The 27,392-nt window shown below is 40.7% G+C and overlaps 1 protein-coding gene across 1 annotated transcript; it reads right to left on the minus strand.

The window, feature by feature from the left end:
* Window positions 1–1,724: 1,724 nt before the first annotated feature.
* Window positions 1,725–27,392, minus strand: LOC132882710 (solute carrier family 22 member 2-like). The gene is made up of 11 exons (XM_060915805.1): window positions 26,976–27,392; window positions 26,108–26,211; window positions 15,091–15,245; window positions 13,188–13,356; window positions 12,974–13,088; window positions 11,197–11,297; window positions 10,904–11,118; window positions 6,925–7,033; window positions 5,327–5,439; window positions 1,893–1,992; window positions 1,725–1,803 (listed from the first exon to the last, which is right to left on the minus strand). The coding sequence occupies exons 1-11, from the start codon at window positions 27,390–27,392 to the stop codon at window positions 1,725–1,727; spliced, it is 1,677 nt and encodes a 558-aa protein (XP_060771788.1).

Below are 27,392 nucleotides of genomic sequence, written 5' to 3' on the forward strand. Positions count from 1 at the left end.
TACAGCAACTACACATTTAATGTGTTAGCTTTCAAAGAGGTTTCTTCACAGTTCATCATGACAAATAACACAAACAGTCAAACAGGGCATGTTACAATAATAATGCAAACAATAAAAAGACAAACAAAATAAAATTAGTTCAAAAGATTCAGTCCCAAACTCGTTCATATTCAGCTTCGGGATTGTCTCAGTTTAAAAAGTATTAAATTTCACTCTTTCTAAACAGCAGCCTCTAGTGTACAGGAGATACAGTGTCTCAGAAAAGTATTCATCCCCTTTGGTGTTTGTCCTATTTTGTTGCATTACAAGCTGGAATTAAAATGGATTTTTGGAGAGTTAGCACCATTTGATTTACACAATACGCCTACCACTTTAAAGGTGCAAATTGTTGTTTTATTGTGATACAAACAATAATTAAGATGAAAAAAAAACAGAAATCTGGAGTGTGCATAGGTATTCACTCTCCCAAAAAAAAAAGTCAATACTTTGTAGAGACACCTTTTGCTGCAATTACAGCTGCAAGTCTCTTGGGGTATGTCTCTATTAGCTTAGCATATCTAGCCACTGGGATTTTTGCCCATTCCTCAAGGCAAAACTGCTCCAACTCCTTCAAGTTAGATGGGTTGCGTTGGTGTACAGCAATCTTCAAGTTATGCCACAGATTCTCAATTGGATTGAGGTCTGGGCTTTGATTAGGCCGTTCCAAGACATTTAAATGTTTCCCTTTAAACCACTCCAGTGTAGCTTTAAGCAGTATGTTTAGGCTCATTGTCCTGCTATACTGTGAACCTTCGTCCCAGTCTCAAATCTCTGGCTGACTCAAACAGGTTTTCCTCTAGAATTGCCCTGTATTTAGTGCCATCCATCTTTCCTTCAGTCCTGACCAGCTTTCCTGTCCTTGCACATGAAAAACATCCCCACAGCATGATCCTGCCACCACCATGTAGGAATGGTGTTTTCAGGGTGTTGGGTTTGCGCCACACATGGCATTTCCCATGATGGCTAAAAAGATCAATTTTAGTCTCATTTGACCAGAGAATCATCTTCCATGTGTTTGGGGAGTCTGCCACATGCTGTTGAGCAACGTCCAAATGTGTTTTCTTCAGCAATGGCTTTTTTCTGGCCACTCTTCCATAAAGCCCTGATCTGTGGAGTGTATGGCTTAAAGTGGTCCTATGGACAGATACTCCCATCTCCACTGTGGATCTTTGCAGCTCATTTATTGTTATCTTTGGTGTCTTTGTTGCATCTCTGATAAATGCCTTCCTTGCCCGGTCTGTGAGTTTTGGTGGGTGGCCTTCTCTTGTCAGGTTTGTAGTGGTGCCATATTTTTTCCATTTTGCTATAATGGATTTAATGGTGCTCCGTGGGCTATTCAAAGTTTGGGATTTTTTTTATAATCCAACCCTGATCTACTATACTTTTAGGGGTTTCATAGGAAAGGGGGTCAATAAAACAAAAATTTGCACCTTTAAAGTGGTAGTCATGTTGTGTAAATCAAATGGTGCTAACTCCCCAGAAATCCATTTTAATTCCAGCTTGTAATGCGGCAAAACAGGACAAACACAAAGGGGGATGAATACTTTTGCAAGACACTGTAAGTACTGTGACAACCAGTTCTGGTCTCTCTTACTGAACAGTAGCCCATCCATCTCATCAACTCCTGATAGGGTGCTACAGATTAAACTCCACACGTTACCACTGTCAGAGCGAAAATGTTCCACTTAAACTGTTGTAGTTTCTTTATTTTGTGTCACATCTGGCTGCAGGAGATTATCCAGCTGATGACTTTTATCTTTGTTTCTACAATAAGAAAAGACAAAATATAACAATGTGTGATGCCATGCCAGTGATGGTGCTCAAACAACTCAAACAATAAATATATATCTCACTTGTTTGGGTGTTCAATGTCATCGATGGTCTCTGGAAGAGGTACACCTCTGGTCTCAGGAAGCAGCAGGACTAAACCACCAGCGATCACTGCCAGGATTCCTATTGGAGTTGTTGGAATTTATGTCTAATACACTTTCTCTAGTCTGTCTATGAGTACACTACCACAGACACCCAGCTGAGCTGTAGTCATGGCAAACATTTAATTCAAGAATTTATACTAAACTTTTAAATTTTAGTCAGAAAAGCAACCAAGAGGCCAAAACTAACTTGAAAGAGCTGGAGATATGAACAGCTCAGACAGGAGAAGCTGTTCACAGGACAACCATAACTTGGACACTCTACAAAACCGGGCTTTATGTCTGTACGTTAGATTACAGGCATTTAGCAGACGCTCTCATACAGAGTGACATACAGCATACCCAGATCAGCCTGGGGAGCAGTTCGGGGTTAGGTGCCTTGCTCAAGAGCACTTCAACCATTCCTGCTGGTCCAGGGAATCAAACCAGTAACCTTTTGGTCCCAAAGCTGCTTCTCTAACCATTAGGCTATATAATATGCTATAATGGCAAGCCCTATGAAGTTTTGTTTGGAGTTTGCCAAAAGACATGTTGGAGACTAAGATCCACTATATTTGGCAGAAACCCAACACTGCACACCACCTTGCAGAGATGTCCAAAAATGCCGGTGACCAGCGATTTTCTCCGGCTACACAGACAGTCTACGCCAGCTACTCAATCCCAGAAAAAAAATAAAACCTTCCCTTTCAATTTTCAAGCAATTTATATTGTCTGCACTGCCCATAATTTGCTGTAAATCCAATTATTCCACCACAAAATTGTCTTCAGTTCGGGTCTAACATGACCAGAAGTGACGCCATATTTTTTGATTGATTCTCACACTCTGACTGGCTGAACTGGACCATGTGACCACACCATAGCATATGTAGTTATGTTACAGAGCCAGGCAGCATACTACAGAGGGTAACTGAGAAAGCCAAGCACACATACATCCGGAGGGGAATTTCATATATATTTTGCAAGTATTTTACAGGGAAATGATTAGTAATTTATTAGCTGAGAATGCACCAGAAGGCATGTAAATTTCAAAATTTTCTGTGGGGCCTGCCTCCAGACCCCCTGAGCATTAGCGTGCTGTGGCAAATTCCAGAGCTGCCTACTACTTTTTTTTTAGCTGGCTACTTCAGATTTTCTGGAGAACCCTGACCTTGAGAAAATGGTCCTTGCAGGAAAGCATGGTGGTGGTAGCATCATACTGAGAGTTACTCTTGGCTTCTTGGTTGCTTCATGACATGTCATCCCAATTAAATCTATTTCAGTCGCACGTTGTAACACTACAAAATGTGGGTGTTACTACTAATATCCGACCATACACTATTTAACCCCTTGTATTATCCACAAACTACAACCCCGATTCCAAAAAAGTTGGGACAAAGTACAAATTGTAAATAAAAACAGAATGCAATAATTTACAAATCTCAAAAACTGATATTGTATTCACAATAGAACATAGACAACATATCAAATGTCGAAAGTGAGACATTTTGAAATTTCATGACAGCAAGACATCTCAAAAAAGTTGGGACAGGGGCAATAAGAGGCTGGAAAAGTTAAAGGTACAAAAAAGGAACAGCTGGAGGACCAAATTGCAACTCATTGGGTCAATTGGCAATAGGTCATTAACATGACTGGGTATAAAAAGAGCATCTTGGAGTGGCAGCGGCTCTCAGAAGTAAAGATGGGAAGAGGATCACCAATCCCCCTAATTCTGCGCAGACAAATAGTGGAGCAATATCAGAAAGGAGTTCGACAGTGTAAAATTGCAAAGAGTTTGAACATATCATCATCTACAGTGCATAATATCATCAAAAGATTCAGAGAATCTGGAAGAATCTCTGTGCGTAAGGGTCAAGGCCAGAAAACCATACTGGGTGCCCGTGATCTTTGGGCCCTTAGACGGCACTGCATCACATACAGGCATGCTTCTGTATTGGAAATCACAAAATGGGCTCAGGAATATTTCCAGAGAACATTATCTGTGAACACAATTCACCGTGCCATCCGCCATTGCCAGCTAAATCTCTATAGTTCAAAGAAGAAGCCGTATCTAAACATGATCCAGAAGCGCAGACGTCTTCTCTGGGCCAAGGCTCATTTAAAATGGACTGTGGCAAAGTGAAAAACTGTTCTGTGGTCAGATGAATCAAAATTTGAAGTTCTTTATGGAAATCAGGGACGCCGTGTCATTCGGACTAAAGAGGAGAAGGACGACTCAAGTTGTTTTCAGCGCTCACTTCAGAAGCCTGCATCTCTGATGGTATGGGGTTGCATTAGTGCATGTGGCATGGGCAGCTTACACATCTGGAAAGACACTATCAATGCTGAAAGGTATATCCAGGTTCTAGAGCAACATAATGCTCCCATCCAGATGATGTCTCTTTCAGGGAAGACCTTGCATTTTCCAACATCTCATCTCATCTCATTATCTCTAGCCGCTTTATCCTGTTCTACAGGGTCGCAGGCAAGCTGGAGCCTATCCCAGCTGACTACGGGCGAAAGGCGGGGTACACCCTGGACAAGTCGCCAGGTCATCACAGGGATTTTCCAACATGACAATGCCAAACCACATACTGCATCAATTACAGCATCATGGCTGCGTAGAAGAAGGATCCGGGTACTGAACTGGCCAGCCTGCAGTCCAGATCTTTCACCCATAGAAAACATTTGGCGCATCATAAAACGGAAGATACGACAAAAAAGACCTAAGACAGTTGAGCAACTAGAATCCTACATTAGACAAGAATGGGTTAACATTCCTATCCCTAAACTTGAGCAACTTGTCTCCTCAGTCCCCAGACGTTTACAGACTGTTGTAAAGAGAAAAGGGGATGTCTCACAGTGGTAAACATGGCCTTGTCCCAACTTTTTTGAGATGTGTTGTTGTCATGAAATTTAAAATCACCTAATTTTTCTCTTTAAATGATACATTTTCTCAGTTTAAACATTTGATATGTCCTCTATGTTCTATTCTGAATAAAATATGGAATTTTGAAACTTCCACATCATTGCATTCCGTTTTTATTTACAATTTGTACTTTGTCCCATTTTTGGAACATTTTTGGAATCGGGGTTGTAAACGTCTTTCATTTTGTCTGAAGGCTGCCCAGCTTTTTTGTGGGTACAGTATCGCATAAATCAGAGAAACTAAGAGTAAAAATGAAACAATTCAAAAAGTAATAAAATGATCAGCTAATGTCATTATAAATAAAAAATGATTATAGATAGGCTCTGGTGGTTAGAAAGTGTGAAACCAAAATATTTGAGATCACAAAGAAAAATTGCAGTGTTTCTATATTTTTTCCTCGAAATGATGCAAAGAAAAAAGAAAACAAGGTATAGTTTTGTTTCATACACACCAAAAATGATAAGTGGCAGCTCCAGCCAGATGACTGCAAGTCTGTAAAGCAGGAACGGGGCTACAATCCCTCCGATATCACATAAAGTAGAGCACACTAAAAACCCCAAGTTCCTGCAGGAATACATGTCATTACTCTTTAGTTAGAAACTACTATAACATATAGTTAACCAAATTTATCATATCAGAAGCTGATCAATTCTTTACTGGATGGAAAAATTCATTTGGCTCCCAGCCCCATGTTGTGTTTACCCAGAGCTCCAGTTGTATGACAGGATAATTATGTAGATTAATACAGTTTGATGAAACATTGTGTTTTCGCCCTCAACAAAAAGGCAGAAAGTCTTTGGCTAACATTTCGACTGTGAGCTGTGGTGTTCTCTCATCGCATAAAAAAAGTTATCTCCAAAGTTTGTATGTGGGAATCATATTAATTAAATAAAAACATGTCTTCCACACAAATTTACAAAGTTTTACTCAGAGCTTTCAGATCTATGGTCCATCATCAGAGACAGAATGGAATGTAACTTACTGATTAACTTATTAGTTATAACTTCATTAACCTTCATTCCATTCTGTCCCTGATGATGGACCATAGGTCCAAAAGCTTGGAGTAAAAGCTTGTGTCTATCGAGTGTCTTTGCTTTCTGTCACTCAAGTATTCAAAGGCAAAGCAACTGCAGGTTTTGCTAGTATAAGATTTGCACTGTACTGTACTTTGCTCAGCTGTGTCACTGTTTTCACATCCCTTCATATTCCTGATTCTGGAAAGATCTAAAATCGTTTCAAGCTAATTAATATGCCGAGTAAGTGTAGTTTCTACAGTGTAGTAGGGTGTGGGATGCTTTGCACCACAGAGAAGCATATACTGCAAACCAGTTGGGGAGTGTAATGTGTAAACCAACATATCAAATGAAAAGTTTACTTTTGTGAAATTCAACAAGTTGTGGAGTTATTATTTCTTCAGATGTTGGTTAAGTTGATTGAGATGGTTTGGACATGGACAGGGTATATTGGGAAAAGAATGCAGGAGATGGAGTTGCCAGGTAGAAGGAAAAGAGGAAGCGCAAAGATGAGATTTATGAATGTGGTGAAAGAGGACATGAGGATGGTTGGTGTAACAGAAGAAGATATGGATATGGAGGGACATTATCTGGTGTGGTGACCCCTAACGGGAACAGCTGGAAGAAGAAAAATATGATGTTGGTTAAGTGAAGTAAAAAAAAAAAGCAATGGCGACAATTACATCAACAGTCTACTGAATTTGGCTTCTCTGCCAATTTCCAACTGTGAATGGAAAAACGAGTCACCCAGATACTTGTCACCAGATGTGCACCAGATGTGTCTTGGTCTCAGTTTAGATGGTCTTGACTACAACACTAGTGTTGCACATCTGGTGACAATCACCAGATGTGCTCGTCCCAGGCGACTGGGCTAGTTATCCTCCCATCCCCCCACCCCAGCATATACACATATTAAGACTAAACTGAACCAGTAGCGCAGTGTTCTGTGCCATATGCACCATGTGCAGCATAAATGTACAAGGTCATACTGAGTTATTTGGCAGCATGTGACCTTCAAACTTCAGAGCTATTTCACCTGATGAAGGTCGGGTACAACTCAGTGTTTACAAAAAACAGCAGTTCAAAAGCCATAGTGATTCCCAGTCTCCCAATGCAAGCCACAGTCGTTTTAAACCAGAACAAACCTGCAGGAAACAGAGGTTTAAAGGGAAGGAAAACCCTTAGAGTGGTTGGGAGTTTATTCAAATGGCACATAAAAGAATCAATGAATAAAATGTTTGACTTATTTTACACGAGGCTGAAAATAAATGTTCAGAAAAAAAAAGTTCATGTCCTATGGTTGGTTCATGAGTTTGTATAAATTTCCATATAAGCAGAAATATTAGTGTGAATTAGTGTTGTTGTACTCGAGACTGGTCTCAAGATCACTTTCTGAAGGTCTCGATCTCGTCTCGAAATCGACCGTATTTTTACTCGGTCTTGTCTCGGTCTCAGACAAAGAGACTCGGGAGTTTATTTCAATACCGGTCAAGACCACAACTGAGGGGATTTCACTAAACTGCCTGTGCATTGTTTGATTTATTTGTTAAGATCGTCACTGTGATTGGATGGAAAACTTCCTGCTTCACAAGCGACCAATAAGGTGACTCACTGCTGATTTGACGTTTTTCTTCCTATTAACAACTGTGACCCCTCCCCCACACACACTGGCCTGGGCCTGGTCTTGACTCGGTCTCACCCTGCCTTGGCCGTGGTCTTGACTTGATCTCAACTCCTCAAAATCTTGGTCTTGTCTCGGTCTTAATACACTTTGCAGGGTTCTAACTAGACCAAAATATCAACGTAGTGGTACCAGTCATAATGGACGGGGGTTTGGGGAACACCTTAGGCTCCTGAAAGCTCACGGGTTCTACATGCTCGGAGATGCATTCTTGTGCATTTCCTGGCACTTGCAGGCCTCCCTGAAAGTCACTCTTTATTGGTAATATTAATGAGATTTTTTTTTTTTGCCAAAAGTTGCTGTGATTGTTTTTGATTGAAGACTGATTCTAATTAATATTCAAGTATATTAGTGACATATTTATGGAATAAGAATTAAACAACCAGTTGATGTTCACCAAGTGTCGGCTTTATTTTCAGCTTAAGCTATTCAATTATAGTACATGACTATCCAAATCTAACTCATATCATACAGTGTCTTGCAAAAGTATTCATCCCCCTTGGTGTTTGTCCTGTTTTGTCGCATTACAAGCTGGAATTGAAATGGATTTTGGAGGATTATCTCCATTTGATTTACAGAACATGCCTACCACTTTAAAGGTGCACATTGTTGTTTTATTGTGACACAAACAATAATTAAGATGAAAAACTAGAAATCTGGAGTGTGTATAAGTATTCGCCCCCTTTTGCATGAAACCCCTAAATAAGAACTGGTCCAACCAATTCACTTCATAAGTCACATAATTAGTTGATTAAGATCCACCTGTGTGCAATCAAAGTGTCACATGATCTGTCACATGATGTCTGTATAAATCAATCTGTTCTGGAAGGACCCTGACTCTGCAACACCATTAAGCAAGCAACATGAAAATCAAGGAGCCTCCAAACAGGTCAAAGACAAAGTTGTGGAGAAGTATGGCTTGGGTTGGATTATAAAAAATATCCCAAACTTTGAATATCCCAGGGAGCACCATTAAATCCATTATACCAAAATGGAAAGAATATGTCACCACTACAAACCTGACAAAAGAAGGCCACCTACCAAAATTCACAGACCGGGCAAGGAGGGCATTAATCAGAGATGCAACAAAGACACCACAGATAACACTGAATGAGCTGCAAAGATCCACAGTGGAGATGGGAGTATCTGTCCATAGCACCACTTTAAGCCATACACTTCACAGAGCGGGGCTTTATGGAAGAGTGGCCAGAAAAAAGTTATTGCTTAAGAAAACACGTTTGGAGTTTGCCCAACAGCATGTGGCAGACTCCCCAAACACATGGAAGAAGATCCTCTGGTCAAATGAGACTAAACTTGATCTTTTTGGCCATCATGGGAAATGCCGTGTGTGGCACAAACCCAACACCCTGAGAACACCATTCCTACAGTGAAGCATGGTGGTGGCAGCATCATGCTGTGGGGATGTTTTTTCATCTGCAGGAACAGGAAAGCTGGTCAGGACTGAAGGAAAGATGGATGACACTAAATACAGGGCAATTCTGGAGGAAAACCTGATTGAGTCAGCCAGAGGTTTGAGACTGAGACGAAGGTTCATGTTTTGGCATGAAAATGACCCTAAACATAATGCTAAAGCTACACTGGAGTGGTTTAAAGTGAAACATTTAAATGTCTTGGAATGGCCTAATCAAAGCCCAGACCTCAATCCAATTGAGAATCTGTGGCATAACTTGAAGATTGCTGTACACCAACGCAACCCATCTAACTTGAAGGAGTTGGAGCAGTTTTGCCTTGAGGAATGGACAAAAATCCCAGTGGCTAGATGTGCTAAGCTAATAAAGACATACCCCAAGAGACTTACACCTGTAATTGCATCACAAAGTGGCTCTACAAAGTACTGACTTTGGGGGAATGAATACCTATGCACACTCCAGATTTCTGTTTTGTCATCTTAATTATTGTTTGTGTCACAATAAAACAACAATTTGCAGCTTTAAAGTTGTAGGCATGTTCTGTAAATCAAATGGTGCTAACCCCCCAAAAATCCATTTTAATTCTAGCTTGTAATGCGACAAAACAGGACAAACACCAAGGGGGATGAATACATTAGCAAGACACTGTACCTTCCCCTAGTGACCGTTATGCCAACGGTTTCAATGCACCGTGTTGTGTCATAAAAAAAATGCCGCGGACCGGCATGTATTACATGCATAGCATGTAAGCACGTCTTAACATGGATGGCGGTTTACCACGAACACAGCATAAGGAAGGAGGTAAACCAGACTAGCATGATCAGTGACAATCTCCACATGGAACTACTTGGGCAGCTATGCACTGGGCGCTTACGTGGATGGGGAGTGGAGTATGTCCGAATGTAGAACATTCGCCATCGCGTGGGGATAACAAGGGAAAATTAAACAAAAGACCACATTTTCAAGATTGACAAGTCTTTTTATTAGTGTAGCGGCAACTTTTACAGGCGTGTCAGCAATATTGTGGGCATAGCGGTAAGGAAGCACTGCGTATCGGCTCGATACGCTGAAAAGGCCTAGTTAGAACCCTGATACACTTTGGTCTTGATCTCAGTATAGATGGTCTCGACTACTAGTGTGAATCTTCAATCTGTATAATTTTTGGATTTTACTGCGATTTTAAATCCAAATTACGCTGTCAAGTTTAAATCGCTTATTGATTTCAATTACACACTGATTTTGTGAAACACAGTGGTTTCATATTCATGCAAATCAGTAAATTATGACATATAAGATAAATACAACTTTTACAAAACTAGGATAAAAGTAATGGCATCCTATAAAAGGAGGATGAGTTAGTGTGTGTATGCGGTAGCTGAGTTGCAATGACTGAGTTGCATTACTGGAATATTTAGCGCACAAGGTGCTTTGGAGGTGCTCTTTCACCATTTCATTGCCATTTGTCCTTTCCAAATGTGAAATTTCCCTTTTCTGGAGTTTTGTGGGAGTGGCTGAATGCAAATCTATGCCACAAATGGTGCTTGGAAATTTCCGGATGACTGGCATTTATTAAAATATGCAGATAAGTGCAAAGACTTATTTAAAAAGACTTTTGTAAATTTAAATGGAATTTTTGGTTTTGTTTGGCTACAAAAACATGAACACCTTTTTATGAAAAGATTGATAAATTAAGCCAAAGCTATCTAAGGTTTTGTTAGCTATTACTGTAGCTACATTCGCCTTGTAGCTTCATTAGCACATTTAGGATGGTAAACACGTCTCAGCTGAATGACTGAATTCGACATTTGGTGTAAATTGAAAACTGAAAATCTTTTCTTTGGTAAGACTGTTTGTTTAAAGCCTTTTATGAAACGTATTACTACAGGCTGCAGCGTGTTACTTACTCTCTGGAATGAAAGCCGTTATAAGGCAGGCAGCTCCGGAGACAATATTGGCTGTTGCAAACGGCAGCCGTCGACCAACTCGGTCAATTGTGAAGAGGATGAGGAGGGCAGCAGGGAATTCCACTATGCCAGAAATGAGGAAGTCAATGTAGACATTTCCACCCAGGATCCCCAGACGCATGATCAGACCCTGATACACCACAGCGCTAGCGAACCTGTAAGATAAAAACACATCTCAGACGCACAGCCCTGTGTTCTGCAGTTCACTCATGTGCTGTGGTTCTCAGACGTACCAGTTGAAGCTGAGGATGAAGGTGTGTTTTCTCATCTTGGGGGTTCGGATCAAGTCCATGAAAGAGGCAACAGAAATGTCTGTGTTATCCTCCTGAAGTGTCTGTGGGAAGAAGACATTTTTCAAAAACAATTTTTTTAACCTGATTTTGTTTGTTTTCTTGAGTAGGTCCACTAAAAAAAATCATTCATTACCTTTTTTTTCATTTTCATTTAATTCTCTGAAACATCTCTAATCCGGGCGGCACAGCTGGGATGGGCTCCAGCTTGCCTGCGACCCTGTAGAAGGATGAAGCGGCTAGAGATAATGAGATGAGATGAGACATCTCTAATCCCCAATGTAAATAAATAAATAAATAAATAAATAAAAATTATGACTATTCGTTTATTTTATAAAAGACAGGACAATTTTTGAATCTCTGTCTGTGAATTTCACCCAATTCAGGATTTGTTTCTATTCACAATGTTGGTTTTCAATTCGATTTTCCCACAAAATTTTTGAAAAAAATTACATGAAGAAAATTTTATTACCAAAAAATGCAACATTAATTTTCCTTTTTTATCAACTTAAATATTCTTTTTGCTAAATAAAATTTTGTTGCATTTTATTGATTAAAAAAACAATAATTATTTACCCACATTTGTAAATGTTGGAGTAAAATATAATAGCATATTAACTAAAATATTATTTTTATTAAAAATTAAAAATGTTAATAATAAATAGGCCTTTTCTTAATAAACTTTTATGAACATTTGTACTTCCTTGTTCGTGTCTCTTTTCTTTATCTTTCTGCAGTTTGTAAAAAGAGAGCTCTGATTTCTTGTTAAATCTATTTGTAGAGTCAATCACACAACAGCTCTTTCCCATTTTAGATGTGGTTTATTTTTTTTTGTGTTTTTTTTTCATGGCATTAGAGCTGTCTTACTTCCACCTACAGTGAAGTCATGTACAATTGTTGATATTGTATCTTTCTCTTCTGTCTAAAGAGCACAGTTACAGCTTGGAAAAACTAAGATTACACAGCCTAATAATAATTGAGATTCATTTTTTATTTCATCAATTCAAATCATAAGTTTGTATCGTGATTTTTTCATCACACAATATTTGGTTGCACGAATACTGTGAGTATCATACGAAAGTTCTGCTGAAGTAAGGATTCTTTGGTGAATTTGTGATGGAATCTCAAGTGTGTATTGGTGATGATTGGTGATCATTTGCACAAAAATCTTTCTTCTTCCTGAATAATTGTAAACGTAGGCTTCAGAGTTAACAATTATTCACTGAAGGCTAGGTGAATATCAGTAAATAATAAGCAAGATGAAGTTGAGGTTATTATTCACAGATATTCATTGAGCCTGAGGTGGATAATTGTTCTAGTATAAATACACAGGTGATTATTTTAAAAATATTAAAAATAATTTATTTCAATCTTCAAAAGCAGTATGCAAATGCAATAACGGTGACGCGCACACTTGTCAGTTATCTACACCGAGTCATATCGATAAAATAAATCACAATCCCACCTTACCTTTGAATAATTTTAGACCAAACTTTGTAGCATCTTTAGTGCTTTTAGGAACAGCATTTTCTTTCATCATTTCTAATTCTTCCTCACTTACGGTGACAAAGCTATAGGCCGCCATTTTGGCGAGTCGCTTGAGGTGATTATCGAGAAATAATCCCAATTTCTCTACCAATCAGCATGTGTGATTTTCTATAATCACCTCCATATTTATACTAATAATTATAAACCCCACAACGCAGAAGTATGAATGCACCTCAATATTTTTGGAAAGCATCTTCTTGTTCTCTTTGGCCATTTTCTTTATGATCTCCGCAGCTTTACTGGAGTTGTTCTGGGAGAGAAGCCATCTCGGTGACTCAGGAATAAACCTAGAGGCAAAATCCATATAATAAAATCATTTAAAAAAAATCACCATCCATGTCTCAAAATCATAAAGCTATATGACTTAACAGAACCCCAAGCCTCACCAATAGTAAGCCAGGAAGCAGAGTTGTGGAGCTGTGATGGCCACCTGCAGCCAGCGCCAGCTCTTGATGAGGTAGGCTATGAGGGGCAGGATGAGGAGACCGATGCTATAGAACATCTGAAAGAACACAGCTACTGGCCTCCGGTACTCCACGCCCACCAGCTCTGTAACTGAGGGTAGAACAGAGGAGGCATGAAATTATTGCCAAGGTCCTCGAACAAACATGAATCTACATGTGGTGGCCTGGGAAAATTCTTCATATGGTGAAAATGTATATTTTCTACTCTATATCGTTCTGAAAACTGCAGATTTTCCTGAAATACAGTACCTTTCCCTTTAAAATGCATCTCAACCAGATGTAGAGTATTCTAACTATACTGGTTAATAGTGCTGCATGATATGATACAATATCAAAATCGTGAAAATTATGTCACAATATGCTTTTCTGAGATACTCTGGATATGTTATGAACTTTAAAAAAAATTATTACAAACTGACTGAATGCAGCTAATTGGCTCATGTGGCCATACAGCTGAGTTAGTAACGAGTTAGTGATTAGGCCAAATAAGCGAATTTTCCAGGCCTCTCACTAGAACTTTATCTCCTCTCTGATTTCTCATCCGATTCCAGTTCTGATCGAGGTTTTGGATAGATCTTCCCTTGAGTCAAATTGTATCTCCTCCGTCAATTCTCAATGGATTTCAGTTCTGATCGTTTCTTTTGAAAGAACTAAACCTTCTGCACAAAACTTGGGTCATTGTATTGTCAAATTTATGCAAACGAGCTGCTAATTAGGTCAACTTCACAAATTTTGGGACTTCTCATTAGAATTGTATCTCCTCTCACAATTCTCGTCTGATTCCAGTTCTGATCGAAGTTTTGAGTAGATCTTCCTTCAGGGAACAAAACTTGATCGATTGTTTGTTTATTTTCTTGTTGTAAACAATTTGTTTACAACTTTGTTTATTTTCAGTTCAATCATATCTCCTCCCTCCCTCAGTTCTCAATGGATTTCAATTCTGATTGTTTTATTTGAAAGAACTAGACCTTCTGCACGAAACCTGGTCATTGTATTGTCAAATTTTTGCTAACAAATTAGTAATTAGGTCAACTTAACACATTTTCTTCTGACTAGAATTGTATCTCCTCTCTCATTGAGCACGCAAAATTCAGTTCTGATCGCTGTTTTTCGTAGATTTTCACTTGTGGAACAAAATTTAGTCCTTTGTTGATTTTCCTGTTGTCAACAATTTGTCGTGGAGGTTGGTCCTCTCTCACATTGTCACATTTCAGTTCTGTTTGATGTTTTGGTCATCATGGTTGTTTTGATGGCAGGCCAGATGAGCTACTACATCCTTGTTTGTTCTTAAAATTTTGTGCTTAATCTTTAAAATTTAAAATGTTAAAATTCATTGGTTTATTTATTAAATTCTTGGGTCATATAGTATACCATGTCTGGTTTGACTGCAGTTAAATAAATCACCAAGAAAATGACAATCCGGGTCAAGACTTGGAGACTGAACTTGTTTCAGTCTTGCTCGTTTTCCTGGCATTTAGCGAGCGGGTTAGCTACATCACCTAAAGTTAGTGACATTAGCTATTTGGGATGGCGTGATAAAGACATTTCCAAATTGCAGGTTAATGCATATTCATGGAAGCTAAGAGGTAAAAGGTTGAGATATTTTCATAACTTTCTTGAGCATTGAATACACATTACCTAGTTTATATTGCATAGTTTAAAATAAGCTCACTTGGCTAACTTTAAAGAACATTGTATAGTTTGTTCTGGTTGTTATTTCTGGGTTTCTTAAAGTCAGGCTGTATATAAAAGCCAGATAATGCTGTTTTCCTGTTACTTTCCTAAAAACTCAACATTTAATAATAGTGAGAGCTTGCTTTCTTACTCAGAACAAATGCTATCATCGAGCCACTCTTCGTCCCAAATCCATACAGCCCTCTGAACACCAGCAGGGCAATGTAGTGAGGAGATACAGCGACTAGAATTCCTGTAATTATATTCAGAATACAGGACACCAGAAAAATTGATTTTCGACCAAACCTGTAGGAACAGAGCAGAAGAAAAGTGTGTCAGTGTATTAAGGTATTAAAATGCAGCAATACATTGCAGATACGGTATTTTAGTTCACGCTGTGAATAATGGTTCCTTCTCAGATTTTTCCTAAATAAAATGTCTTTTTTTTTTTTTTTTTAGCGAAATCAACCATACATAAGATACCATACACAAGAAACAGATTTACCTCTGCCTGTTACAAAGCACTAATGCTGGTCTTCCAAAAATGCTAAATAAACTTCACCTCAAAGAAAATAAAACCACATTTCAAACAAATACGTTCATGTCAGTAGCGAGTTCTGTGTAAGTGGTTATGATAATGTATGAGTGTTTGGATAAAAACCTGTCATTTTCGTTGCCGCTTGAACTACTGTCAGAGCTGCTGTTTGGATAAATTTACTCAACACCTACTGACCAATCAGAATCAAGACTTCTGAAACTATGTTAAAGACTAGCTAACTAGGCAATTTGCAAACTTGCTTAGTTAGTTAAATACAGTTAAAATAGGTTTTACAGTAGGTAACTGACTGCGAGTTGGCCTAGTGGTTAGTGTGTCCACCTCTTGACCAGGAGATCATGAGTTCTACTCACAGTCCAATCATACCAAAGACCATCATAAAAATGGTATCTATTGCCATCTGGTGAGGCACGCCACAATATAGCTGTGAGTAGGGAGTCAAACTCTCGTGGTTACCAGAGGACCAGCTACCCACTGTAACCCTAGCTATGTAATAGGTGAGAGGCTGAGGGCTACTGATACGCCGCCCAACACACCTTAAGGACCTGGTTAGTAATGGGACAGGAGACTGCCTGGGAAGACCAGATCCTGGCATGGGAAGGACGAGGGATGAGGTAACTATGCTACGTTAGCTACCTCACAAATCTTTCCTCTCTAGCATGTAGCACGGTATCCAGTACAACATGCACTGCTCCAGTTTGGTTTGGTTTGAATTCTTGTCATGCAATTTTATCTTTTTTTTCCCCCACGTGTCTTTGTTTAGATTTCTGTCACTTCCGTCCTGTCCTGTCATTGATGTGTTCTGTGTTAAGCTTGTAATTATTTTCTCTGTTTAAACCCTGCTAAATCTTTCATTGCAAAGTCTTATCATGCATCCATTTGCTTCTTGTTCATTCTGGTTTTTGACTCTCCCTCATGTTCTGATCATGGATAATCCCTGTTTAATTTGATCTGCTTGTTCTCTGGCCCCCACCTGGAATACTGATTATTAAATTACCAAAAATAAACAACACCCGATCTTTACCAAGTTACACTAACTTGCCCAGATAACTCGCACTCAGCATTGCCAACAAATGTTCCCTTCTATAGCAAGAAAACATTAAGGATCCTTTCTAGGGGCTGACCGATAAAACGGTGTGTCATTATTATCGGCTGATATGAGCTAATTGCCTGGCGACTTGTCCAGGGTGTACCCCGCCTTTTGCCCGTAGTCAGCTGGGATAGGCTCCAGCTTGCCTGCGACCCTGTAGAACAGGATAAAGCGGCTAGAGATAATGAGATGAGAGATGAGCTAATTGCTGATAAATCGATAATAACAGTTCAAAAAAGAAACAGAGACAGAAGCTGGATCCTTTAATCATGTTATGAGCATTGTCATTGCATAGTTTGTTCACCAGAGGGCACAGTGCAACTCCACTACAACAATCAGCTGACCCAAGCAGAGTTTAGCAGAGTAGCAATGGAGTGTCAAACATATGAAAGCACTCAACAATTAAAAAAAAAGAAGTCTGTTTCACTCGTACACAAATTAATGACGAATATGCAAATTGATTTTTTTTGTTTTAACTGAAATTATTTTTTGTACAGTTTCTACATAAAAAATGAATAAAGTATCACAAAGTATTTCATTGTTATATTAAAATTGCATATACTGTATGCTATATTTGAGTAATGAAGATGGATTGTGGAAATTGCGATATTAGAAAAGAAGAGTTAATTTCTCACTTTGACAACGCAACAGCGTGTCGTTTATTGAAACACTCAAAGAAGAATCAAAAAGAAGATGGCGCTCCCCATCAGATAAACAAACCGAGTTCCCATCCTTAAATGGGCCGCGTCGCTAATACTCTAACCAGGTAACACATTAAACATGTCGTGTGGAACGCACATCAGATCAGAGGAAAAAGGTATGGTGAATTATGTCCATAATAGATGTCCACTACAGGATCAAACTTTTTTCTCATTAAGTAGGCTATACCTTGAAAACACAAAAATTAATAATAAATGGACATGTTTCCAGATAAATAGTTTTATTTTATATATATATATATATATATATATATATATATATATATATATATATATATATATATATATATATATATATATATATATATACTGGGTGCGATTTGCTGGGGGGATGGGGGGGATCATCCCCCCCTCTGGTTTTTATCTCTGCTGAAAAAAAATCCTCGGGGACAACCCCGTCAATAAAACAAACAAACCAAAAAAAAAGTTGACATGACAGGCATGTTGTGAGACAGTTTTCTATGGTCTACATTGCACTCACTTTCAAAATGACCCGAAGTGGCAGCTTTAATGTTCACGAACGTCCCCAGCAAATAGATACATTGTAGATAATAACAATATCTTTGCGTTCTCATAGAATAATACATTGTACTGTACAATTATCTACAATGTATCAATGTGCAGGGATGCAAACAGCGCGCCTTTTGGCGGATGCCGCCTTTTTCACGGCCGATTTTTTTTTTTTAGGGGGGGCGTTGGAGTGTCTGATTATAATTTCAAAGTAAATTCTGTATTAAAATTACTAAAAAAGCAAATCCGTTACAGTCCATGAAACAGGAAGTATAAGGATGAGAAAAAACCCGTTTAAATCGGAAAGCTGCGCACAATGTGAACTGCGCCATCAGAGCAAACAGTTCATTTAGTATTCATGTATTTTAGTGATTTTCGAGTCACTGTCCATTTAATCTGAAGGGAGAGAAACATCACAGCAACGCGACAAGCAATGCGAACTTTGTTGTGTTAGTGTTCGTGTATTTAGTCAGAGAGATAGGAAGATGAATTTACTATCTCTGGTTTAGTGTTCGTTTTCATTTAGTGTTATTCATTTGATATCATCGGATGTTACTGAGCTGTTAGCCTATTGTTACCTTAATTTTGTGACCTTTCATGATTTAAAAAAAAAACATCCCCCCTTCTGTTTTTTTGACAAATCACACCCTGTATATATATATATATATATATATATATATATATATATATATATATATATATATATGGGTCTGTCTCAGAAACTGGGTACTGTGGGGGTACCCCATTAAATATGCCTAATATGTTTCTTACAGAATATGTTACGATGGTAGCTGGTCTTATATGAATTTCTGAGCTATAAAATGAGTTGTGGTCTATTTTTTACCGTAGCGTGTTATTTGTGTGCAGGGAAGGACACACATTAATAATTTGCATGTGTAGAATGGAATTTTCCACTCCAACAGTTAGAAGATGATCGTGCTTCCATTCGTGGTCTCTCTGTTACGCGGGTGATCTGTTCGGACGTTATCACTGAAAAGGTGAGTTTTGACAGTTTTATTTTGTTTTAGTCTTGCAGTATAAGGCCATAGAATGTTTCTTTTTCATCTTACTTTCATATTTCGTAGTGTTTGCATATTTTTGGCCAATATTTTGCAACCATGGTCAATTTAGATCGCACTTTTGATAGAATCTATGGCCAGTCATTTTGCCCCGCCCCCACCTTGCGCTCTGTCCAGTGCAGTAGTGATGTCCAATTGCTCGCGCGCTGCAGCAGAGACCCACATGACCTTCAGCTGGTACAGTCGCTGTTCTTTTACCACCACCGTTATTCTCATCTTTCCGGTGTGTTCTTGATTTTTCCATTGTGTCCTATTTCGCCATATCAAATACCCAAAATGTATCATATTATTCATATTTAAGTGAATAATCAATTCAGTCATCATAACTTGGCATTTTGAACCCAAGCAATCAAAAAGAAGAAATGTATTCAATATTTTCACTCATCTGTGAAGGAGGGGCTTTAATTGTTCATGATGTAGTTATTTTATATGGAAATCAATTTTACAAAAGCATTTGAATTGTAATCAAAAACTTTTCCACAGTGGAGGCCAGATAAAGCAAGATACTATCTTTATTCTTATTAAACATGACAAAAGAAACGTTGAGTGTTAGGTAAATGCAAAAAAATTAGTAAAATTAGAAAATGTATTTTTTGACCATAATGTCCCAAATGAGAGACCAGTTCCTGAGATGGACATATATATATCTCATCTCATCTCATTATCTCTAGCCGCCTCATCCTTCTACAGGGTCGCAGGCAAGCTGGAGCCTATCCCAGCTGACTACGGGCGAAAGGCGGGGTACACCCTGGACAAGTCGCCAGGTCATCAAAGGGCTGAGACATAGACACAGACAACCATTCACACTCACATTCACACCTATGGTCAATTTAGAGTCACCAGTTAACCTAACCTGCATGTCTTTGGACTGTGGGGGAAACCGGAGCACCCGGAGGAAACCCACGCGGACACGGGGAGAACATGCAAACTCCGCACAGAAAGGCCCTCGCCGGCCACGGGGCCCGAACCCGGACCTTCTTGCTCCTTCTTGCTGTGAGGCGACAGCGCTAACCACTACACCACCGTGCTGCCCATATATATATGGGTCTGCGTCAGTTGCTAGGGAACCAGGGCAAACTGATGAGAAATGGGCTACTGGAACAAGACATCGATGGACGAGGACAGAAAATACGGATTTGCTGGAATGCTACTATACAAGCAATCCCAGAGAGAGGGGATACATGCAGCGAATGTGGGACCATTGGATACTTTGAAACCCACAATCAAGGCTAACAAAGAAACAGCTATTAGCCCAGTGTTCCAACATCCATAATCGAAATCTGCTATCACAACTAGAGATTAATGAAATACAACAATGATGCTACGGCAAGGGGGAGCCAGGAAGACAGGTCAGCGGGGAGATGTCATCATCCCCACAACCAGAGATTGGGTACCAAGCCCCAACAGCTAACAGCCTCAACACAAGAGCTGCTGACCTGAGAAGGAAGATCGTGACCCAACTGCAACTGGAAACCTGGAGCCCCCGACGAATACCGAAGCTGAGTTGCCAAGTACCTTCAGAAGATCTACTAGTAGATGTGAATGCTGCTCTGAAGACAATCTCCACAAGAACCATCACTGAGACCAACAAGCTGATACACAGTACAGCAACAGTAATCATGGAGATGCTTGGACACAAGGTGGGCTTGGGACATAACAAACAGTATCCACCATGGAAGAGACGATTAGAGGCCAAGATAAAGGCAGCAAGGAGAGAAGTTAGCCAGCTAGCTGAACTACAGAAAGGGAACATGGTGAATAAAGGGGCGCCCAGGAAGTACAACTCACTCTCCATACCAGAGGCACTCGAAACTGCCAAACAGCGACTAACAGCTCTGGCCACCCGGTTGAAGAGATACACCAAGGAAGGAGAGGCCAGGAGAATAAACAAGCTGTTCTCCACTGAACCAGCCAAGGTGTACTCTCAATGGCAGGGGAACAACAACCGGTCAGACCCACCAAGAGCTGAGGTGGAAAAATACTGGAAAGACATATGGGAAAGAAAGGCATCACACAACACCGATGCCCAATGGTTAGTGGACCTAAGAGCTGACCACAGCAACCTCCCAGAACAAGAACCAGTAACCATCTCAATGGCAGACGTCCAAGAAAGAGTGTCAAAGATGAAGAGCTGGACAGCACCAGGCCCCGATATGATCCATACGTACTGGCTGAAGAAGCTAACTGCACTCCATGAACGCCTAGCAGCACAGATGAACCAGCTGCTGAGGGATGGGACCCACCCAGAATGGCTAACCCAAGGCAGGACAGTCCTAATCATGAAGGACCCCCAGAAGGGACTCATCCCATCCAACTACCGGCCAATTACCTGTCTCTGCACAACATGGAAGGCCCTGTCAGGCATCATTGCGGCAAAAATGAGTAAGCATGTGGCTCAATACATGAGCGAGGCACAGAAAGGAATTGGCAGTAACACCAGAGGAGCCAAGCACCAGCTACTGGTCGATAGAACAGTCGCCCGAGACTGTAAGAAGAGACAGACCAACCTGTGCACTGCCTGGATTGACTACAAGAAAGCCTACGACTCAATGCCACACACATGGATACTGGAATGTCTGGAACTGTATAAGATCAACAGGAACCTAAGGACCTTCATCCAGAACTCAATGGAAATGTGGAAGACAACCCTAGAGGCCAACTCAAAACCCATTGCCCAAGTCAACATCAAGTGCGGCATATACCAAGGAGATGCGCTATCACCACTGCTGTTCTGCATAGGCCTGAACCCCCTCAGTCAGATCATCACGAAGAGCGGCTACGGGTACCGATTCCGTAGTGGGTCAACAATCAGCCACCTGCTCTACATGGATGACATCAAGCTGTATGCCAGGAACGAGCGAGAAATAGACTCGCTGATCCACACCACCCGGATCTACAGCGATGACATAGGGATGTCATTCGGATTGGACAAGTGTGGCCGGATGGTCTCAAAGAGAGGCAAGATGATCCGGACTGAAGGGATTGACCTACCAGAGGGCAACATAGGTGATATCCAAGACAGCTACAAGTACCTTGGCATCCCACAGGCTAATGGAAACCATGAAGAGGCCACAAGGAAGTCAACCACAGCCAAATACCTCCAGAGAGTAAGGCAGGTCCTGAAAAGTCAGCTGAATGGTAAGAACAAGGTCCGAGCCATCAACATGTATGCACTACCAGTCATCAGATACCCCGCTGGTATCATAAACTGGCCAAAGGAGGAGATAGAAGCCACAGATATCAAGACTAGAAAGCTCCTCACCATGCATGGAGGGTTCCACCCCAAGTCCAGCACCCTGAGACTATACACTAAGCGGAAAGAGGGAGGCCGAGGGCTAGTGAGCATCAAGACCACGGTCCAGGATGAAACATCGAAAATCCGAGAATACATCAGAAAGATGGCCCCAAAGGATGAACTGCTAAGTGAATGTCTCAGGCAGCAGAACCCTGATGAGAGTGCAGAGGAGGAGGAGGAACAGACAACCTGGAGAGACAAACCCCTACATGGCATGTACCACCGTGAGATAGAGGAAGTGGCTGATATCAAGAAATCCTACCAGTGGCTGGATAATGCAGGACTGACAGACAGCACAGAGGCACTAATCATGGCAGCACAAGAACAGGCCATAAGCACAAGAGCCATAGAGGCCAGGATCTACCAGAGTAGATCAGACCCAAGATGCAGACTGTGCAAAGAAGCCCCTGAAACAGTCCAGCACATAGTAGCAGGGTGTAAGATGCTAGCTGGATCAGCGTACATGGAGAGGCACAACCAAGTGGCTGGGATAGTATACAGGAACATCTGCAACCAATATGGAATAGAAATACCCAAGTCCCAATGGGCCATACCACAGAAGGTGGCTGAGAACAACAGGGCCAAGATTCTGTGGGACTTCAGCTTCCAGACTGACAAACAGATCCTGGCTAACCAACCGGACATAGTGGTGGTGGACAAAGAGCAGAAGAGGGTGGTGGTGATAGATGTGGCGATCCCAGCTGACGCCAACATCAGGAAGAAGGAACATGAGAAACTTGAGAAGTATCAAGGGTTGAAAGAGCAGCTGGAACGGATGTGGAAGGTCAAGGGTTGCGTGGTCCCCGTGGTAGTGGGGGCACTTGGGGCAGTAACCCCCAAACTGGGAGAGTGGCTCCAGCAAATCCCAGGAACAACATCTGAAGCCTCAGTCCAGAAGAGCGCAGTCCTAGGAACATCGAAGATACTGCGCAGAACCCTCAAACTCCCAGGCCTCTGGTAGAGGACCCGAGCTTGAGGATGACATGGATACCACCCCCCCGCCGGGGGTGAGAAGGAGATTTTTTTTTATATACAAACAAACAGTCAGGATTTAGACTTCATCAAAGCACAAAGACGGCACTGGTTAAAGTAGTAAATGACCTACTACTGGCCTCTGATCAGGGCTGTGCCTCCTTGCTTGTGGTGTTTGACCTTTGTGCAGCCTTTGACAGCACTGATCATTCCATTCTCCTTGACAGACTAGAAAATGTCATTGGAGTTAAGGGAACAGCCCTTTCCTGACTCAGGCCTTATTTAACTGATTGTTAGTGCTTTGTTGATGTAATTTGTGACTTTTCTATGCATAAAGTCTGGTGTTCCACAAGGTTCTGTCTTAGCTTTTATGCTACTTTTCTGTAATATTATTCATAAGCATGGTATTCGCTCCCACTGTTATGCTGATGACACACAGTTGTATGTTTCAGTAAAGCCAGATAAGAGATACCAGCTTAATAAAATTGAGGAACATGCAAAGGACATTAGACACTGGCTGCTTATTAACTTCCTTCTACTTAATTCTGACAAGATATATACTAGGACCACATGCAGTTAGAAGTAAATTTTTTGATTACATAGTAACTCTGGATGGCTCTTCTATTTCTTCACATGCAGCAATAAAAGACCTCGGTGTGATCATTGACTCCAGTCCGTCATTTGAAACTCATGTCGATAATATTACAAAGATAGCCTTCTTTCATCTCAGAAATATTGCTAAGATAAGAAATATGATGTCACGACACAATGCAGAAAAACTAGTTCTGCATTTGTTACCTGTAGGTTGGACTATTGTAATGCTTTACTGTCTGGATGTTCCAGTAGATGAATAAACAAGCTCCAGTTAGGCCAATATGTAGCAGCAAAAGTCTTTACCAGAACTAGAAGATATAACCACATCACCCCTACCTTATCCACACTGCACTGGCTCCCAATCAAATTTTGCATTGATTATAAAATAATACTATTGACCTATAAAGTACTGAATGGTCTCATGCTCCAGTACCTGAGCAAACTTCTGGTCTTTTATGACCTGCCACGTCTATTTAGATCAAAAAGTGCAGGCTATTTGTTGGTACCTCAAATAGTGAAAGGTACATCAGGGGGCAGAGCCTTTTCTTATAAAGCCCCACAGATATGGAACAGCCTTCCAAGTAGTGTTTGGGACTAGGACACGATCTCAGTGTCGAAGTCTAGGCTGGAAACATCTGTTTAGTCAAGCCTTTTGTTAATAGCTTTTTATTACGTAAAGCAGTAGATCTGCAGGGTTCTTGGGCACAGTGTGTTTTGGTAAACTGGGATGTATGGATGCTGTCATCCCCTCCTCCACTCTCACATGTGCACTTGGGTTTGTTGACGGTGTAGTAGCTGGCTGCTTTATGTCCTAGGGCTCCCTCATGTCTGTGTTACCTTCTGGTTCTCCCCTTTTAGTTATGTAGTCATAGTTAGTCTTAATGGAGTCCCTGCTTACACTCAGAACACAATGTACTCTGTTCTTAATCATTAGTTGACAACAGGCAGGCACAGCAACCTATGTGCGTGTTCTCTCTCTCTCTCTCTCTCTCTCTCTCTCTCTCGTTACACATCAATCCTGAGACACCAGTAATGCTGACCTCTCCTGCTCTTCAGACCTGCCTGATCCATCCTGAAACCTTACTTCTGGCTGGAGTCTCATCACATCGCTCCTGCCCTATATGGACCGAGACACTTAGAAGATGGCCCTCTGACACTTAAATTTTGCTATAATGGCTGAGGACTACAATTGCCATGATAACTTTAGGACTGCAGTTGTCATGTGCCGTTTGCACTCAAGTATCCATCATTGAACAGCTGATAACTTCAACAAAAGAGATCTCATCTCATCTCATTATCTCTAGCCGCTTTATCCTTCTACAGGGTCGCAGGCAAGCTGGAGCCTATCCCAGCTGACTACGGGCGAAAGGCGGGGTACACCCTGGACAAGTCGCCAGGTCATCACAGGGCTGACACATAGACACAGACAACCATTCACACTCACATTGACACCTACGGTCAATTTAGAGTCACCAGTTAACCTAACCTGCATGTCTTTGGACTGTGGGGGAAACCGGAGCACCCAGAGGAAACCCACGCGGACAAAAGAGATTTCATTTTAAAACTATAGTACAATGAATTTCCTTGTTACACATTTGCAGTTTTTGACCATATAAGACACAGCTTTAGAAGCGAGTTATTTATAATCACGCTATCTGTTATCACCCAGATGAGGATGGGTTCCCTTTTGAGTCTGGTTCCTCTCAAGGTTTCTTCCTTGTGTTGTCTGAGGGAGTGTTTCCTTGCCACCGTCACCTCAGGCTTGCTCATTAGGGATAAATTTATTAGTTCATATAATGTTGTCACTTTATATGGCTCTACACCACTAGCACCATCTACCTGTACACACCACAAGTTGATTTAGTGCCAGTACCAATTCTTGTTGTTTGTTCCCATATTTTGTGAGTAATTGTGCTTATTTAATTCTATTTTTTATTATATTATACTTTTATTCTATTTTGTTTTTCTTCTTTTACTTAGTCTACATCTATTTATATTTACTCTATACTTGAGCTGCTGTAACACCTGAATTTCCCCCCATGGGGATCAATAAAGGAATATCTGATCTTATCTTAAAATCTTTATTTTTCTGTAAGTCTGCTTTTCGACAATGTCTACTGTCACAAGGGGTGCGTATAGGTCAATAATATTAGTTATCGGAAATCAGTGCCTTATTGGTTTGGTTCTGATCTTTTCATCGTGGCAGGGCCAGAGCCAGTCATCTGTCCAAACCTAATGCATTCACCAGTCAGTAATGAAAGCCTTGTGAAGTCAGGGTTAAAACATGGTTTATACAGTGTGAGCTATCATGTGATCATGACCCCGAGGAACAAGTGACAGAAGTGTGTTGTACCTGTCAGCAAGGTATCCCATGGCAATGCTGCCTACTAAAAATCCAACAGAGAGCATTGCCTGGCACATGTCTAATAACCAAGCGTTCTCACACACCATATTAAACTGAAACACAAGGAAACATGAAATATAATGATTAGAGAGACAGCATTCTGTTATCAGACACTGACAGGATTGTTCTTACAGGTTATTTCCTCATGGGTTTGTGATAATTCAATAAAGATAATGATAATAATAATGAATTTTGTGCTTTCAACATGGATTGATATCACAATGTAAAGAGTCCCAATGGTTTAATTTCTGAAGTTTGATGGATCACAGAGGAAATGTGGTGGTTGCACATGGTGACCTCATGGCGATCTGTTCCACAAATGTTTGTATGTCAGTAATGTAAACAGCATAAGAGAGCACCAGAAGGCTGCTGGGTTTCGCTGGAAAAATAAGAAGCAAGTGCAACAAAGTGTCCAGAAGAACTGTGACTGGTTCTGTAAGATGTTCAGTAAAACCTACAGCTCGTTTCCTTATAAAACTGCACTCATTGTACCTGAGACTACTATTGTTTTGGAAGGAAAGGCTCATCATATCACACACTGACTTTGTTTCATTTATTACTGTTTACTGCTCTTTATGGTATATTTTTTAATGTAGAAACATTTAATTTCATTATTTTTGAAGGCGTCTTTGCTCTATAACACTTCGTTGACTTTTGCACAGTACTATAGCTTATGATGAAGGAACATCTGCGAAACCCAGCACAATAAATATTCGGTGCTTCAGAGGTGCACAAACCTTTGCACTTTACTATATTTTTGCCTGCTCACTGAATATATTATAAGGCTGTAACAGAATGAAAGCCATTTCCATCATACCTCAGTGACGAAGGATTTTCTTCCCTCATAATCATAGTCCCAACCATCCTTGCAGGCACTCGTGGGCAGGGTAGCATGCTTTGCCTCTGCGATCTCTCCATCCAGGTCATCGCAGCTGAGATGAGTGACGTTCCACTCGATGTCAAACCCTTCACACTGACTGTGCACTGCTCCAACAGATGTGTTCTGAAAAGGCACACTGACCCTGAGCGACTCCTCTACGGTCCAGCCACAGTGCATCTGGACCTCCTTCACCATGGGGTTACGACACCAGTGCACGGGGGTGAAGCCCAGAAACACGATGCCTACATAAGCTCCAGCAAAGGGCACTGAGACGAGACACAACAGGAAGAAGATGCGCTTCTGGAAAAAGCCGAATTTGCCGGCTTCTTGCAGGATGTCGTTAAAGGTAGTCAT

This window comes from Neoarius graeffei, chromosome 3 (genome assembly GCF_027579695.1).
Source record: "Neoarius graeffei isolate fNeoGra1 chromosome 3, fNeoGra1.pri, whole genome shotgun sequence".
In the NCBI taxonomy this organism is placed as follows: Eukaryota; Metazoa; Chordata; class Actinopteri; order Siluriformes; family Ariidae; genus Neoarius; species Neoarius graeffei.

What these genes read in the sequence shown, in the direction of transcription:
- LOC132882710 (XM_060915805.1), bottom strand. Translation starts at nt 27,392, where the DNA reads ATGACTACCTTTAACGACATCCTGCAAGAAGCCGGCAAATTCGGCTTT. An exon ending in TGCTTCCTGGCTTACTATTG is followed by an intron (nt 13,089 to 13,187) that starts GTGAGGCTTGGG and finishes TTTTGCCTCTAG; the next exon opens with GTTTATTCCTGAGTCACCGA. An exon ending in TTGTACCCGACCTTCATCAG is followed by an intron (nt 5,440 to 6,924) that starts GTGAAATAGCTC and finishes GTATTCCTGCAG; the next exon opens with GAACTTGGGGTTTTTAGTGT.